Here is a 1,429-nt window from a genome sequence, read left to right as displayed (position 1 = left end):
GCGTTGCAAGAAGAGCTCGCGGGCTTGAGACAGGCGGGGCGGGCGGCCTCACCTCGATGTCGCGGCAGGTACACTTGCAGGTCTGGCTTCCGGGGCCGCGTCGGGGCGGGCGTGTGTCGTCTCCTCACCTTCTCCTTGGCCGCCTGCTTCACCTTCTTATCGTAGTTGTCCCTGCGGGGAGCCGGGCGGGAGTCAGGGACAGCCTGGCCGGACCAGGCCAGACCAGGGGTGGCGGCGGCGGCGCAAGTTGGGGCGGTACCGGGCGATCTGGTTCCGTCGGATATGGTGCACGAAGCCGTGGTTCATGTCCAGTCGCCCGCCAGGCTTGCAGCAGAGCCCAGAACCGGGACCAGACCCCGCCTCCATTCGGAGCCGGGGGTGCAGAGCCACAGCCCGCAACGGCCCAACCGCCGTCCACCAGTAGGCAGAGGTCCGAGTTGTTCTGCTTACAGCTTCCGATCCCGCGTCCTCACTTCCGGCCCAGGACAACCCGCCCGGCCGAGTGTCGCCGCGCGCGGAGTTGGCAGCGGGGGTTGGGGTGGAGCGTGCTTGCCTTCCATGGTGCGGGCGAGCTTTTGTTTTGTTTGCAGTGTTACCAATACAAAGGCTTGGGCTTGCAGATGGCGTGCCAGAACGTTCAAAAAAATGCTAGTTACCCATGAACAACACTCGGCGCTTGTGGAGCCTTCCCTTTTCTGGTGATAGGATACCGTGACACTCAATCACCAGCTGCGTGACCTTGGCCGTGCCTCTGTTTCCTCCTTTGTGAATGGGGACACGGAGAGCACCTACCTGAAATGGGTTGTGAGGCGGCAAAACGAGTGCTGGGCAGGGTGCGCCTCACTGCCACGCCCACTGCGCGCCCCCGGCTTAAACTGTGCTGCTGGAGGAACCAGGGGGTGGTGGAGCGGGAGCGCGTATAATTTTAGAGTCTTTATTTATTTATGCTGTCGCCATGGGTAGAGTGCTGTGGCGTCATAGCTCACAGCAACCTCAAACTCTTGCCACAGCCTTCCTAGTAGCTGGGACTACAGTAGGAATGCACCACCATGACCCACTAATTTTTGTTTTTAGTAGGGACGGGGGGTCTCACTCTTGGTCAGGGTGGTCTCAAAGTCCTGAGCTCAGGTGATCCACCTGCCTCAGCCTCCCAGAGTACTAGGATTGCAGGCGTGAGCCACCCGGCCCGGCCGTTTCTTCACTTTAAAAAGTCAAAGTCTGGCTCGGCGCCTGTGGCTCAACCGGCTAGGGCGCCAGCCACGTACACCTAAGGTGGCGGGTTCAAATCCCCAGCCCGGACCCGCCAACAACAATGACGGCTGCAACCAAAAAATAGCCGGACGTTGTGGCGGGCGCCTGTGGTCCCAGCTACTTGGGAGGCTGAGACAGGAGACTCGCTTGAGCCCAGGAGTTGGAGGTTGCTGTGAGC

The 1,429-nt window shown here is 61.0% G+C and overlaps 1 protein-coding gene across 1 annotated transcript in view; it reads right to left on the bottom strand.

Moving 5' to 3' along the window:
* Positions 1-426, bottom strand: part of CUNH2orf68 (chromosome unknown C2orf68 homolog) — a 2,730-nt gene extending 2,304 nt beyond the window's left edge. Inside the window, exons 1-2 of the mRNA XM_003799205.3 lie at positions 260-426; positions 53-171 (exon numbers count right to left, since the gene is read on the bottom strand). Of these exons, the coding sequence (XP_003799253.1) occupies positions 53-171; positions 260-366 (226 nt within the window). The 5' untranslated portion in view covers positions 367-426. The remainder of the gene's footprint in view (positions 1-52; positions 172-259) is intronic.
* Positions 427-1,429: the final 1,003 nt, after the last annotated feature.

The sequence above is a fragment of the Otolemur garnettii genome, unplaced genomic scaffold, assembly GCF_000181295.1.
Source record: "Otolemur garnettii isolate 467f Iridium unplaced genomic scaffold, OtoGar3 scaffold00147, whole genome shotgun sequence".
Lineage (NCBI taxonomy): Eukaryota > Metazoa > Chordata > Mammalia > Primates > Galagidae > Otolemur > Otolemur garnettii.
Note: the sequence above shows the minus strand (reverse complement) of the source record. Positions and strands in the feature narration are given on the sequence as shown.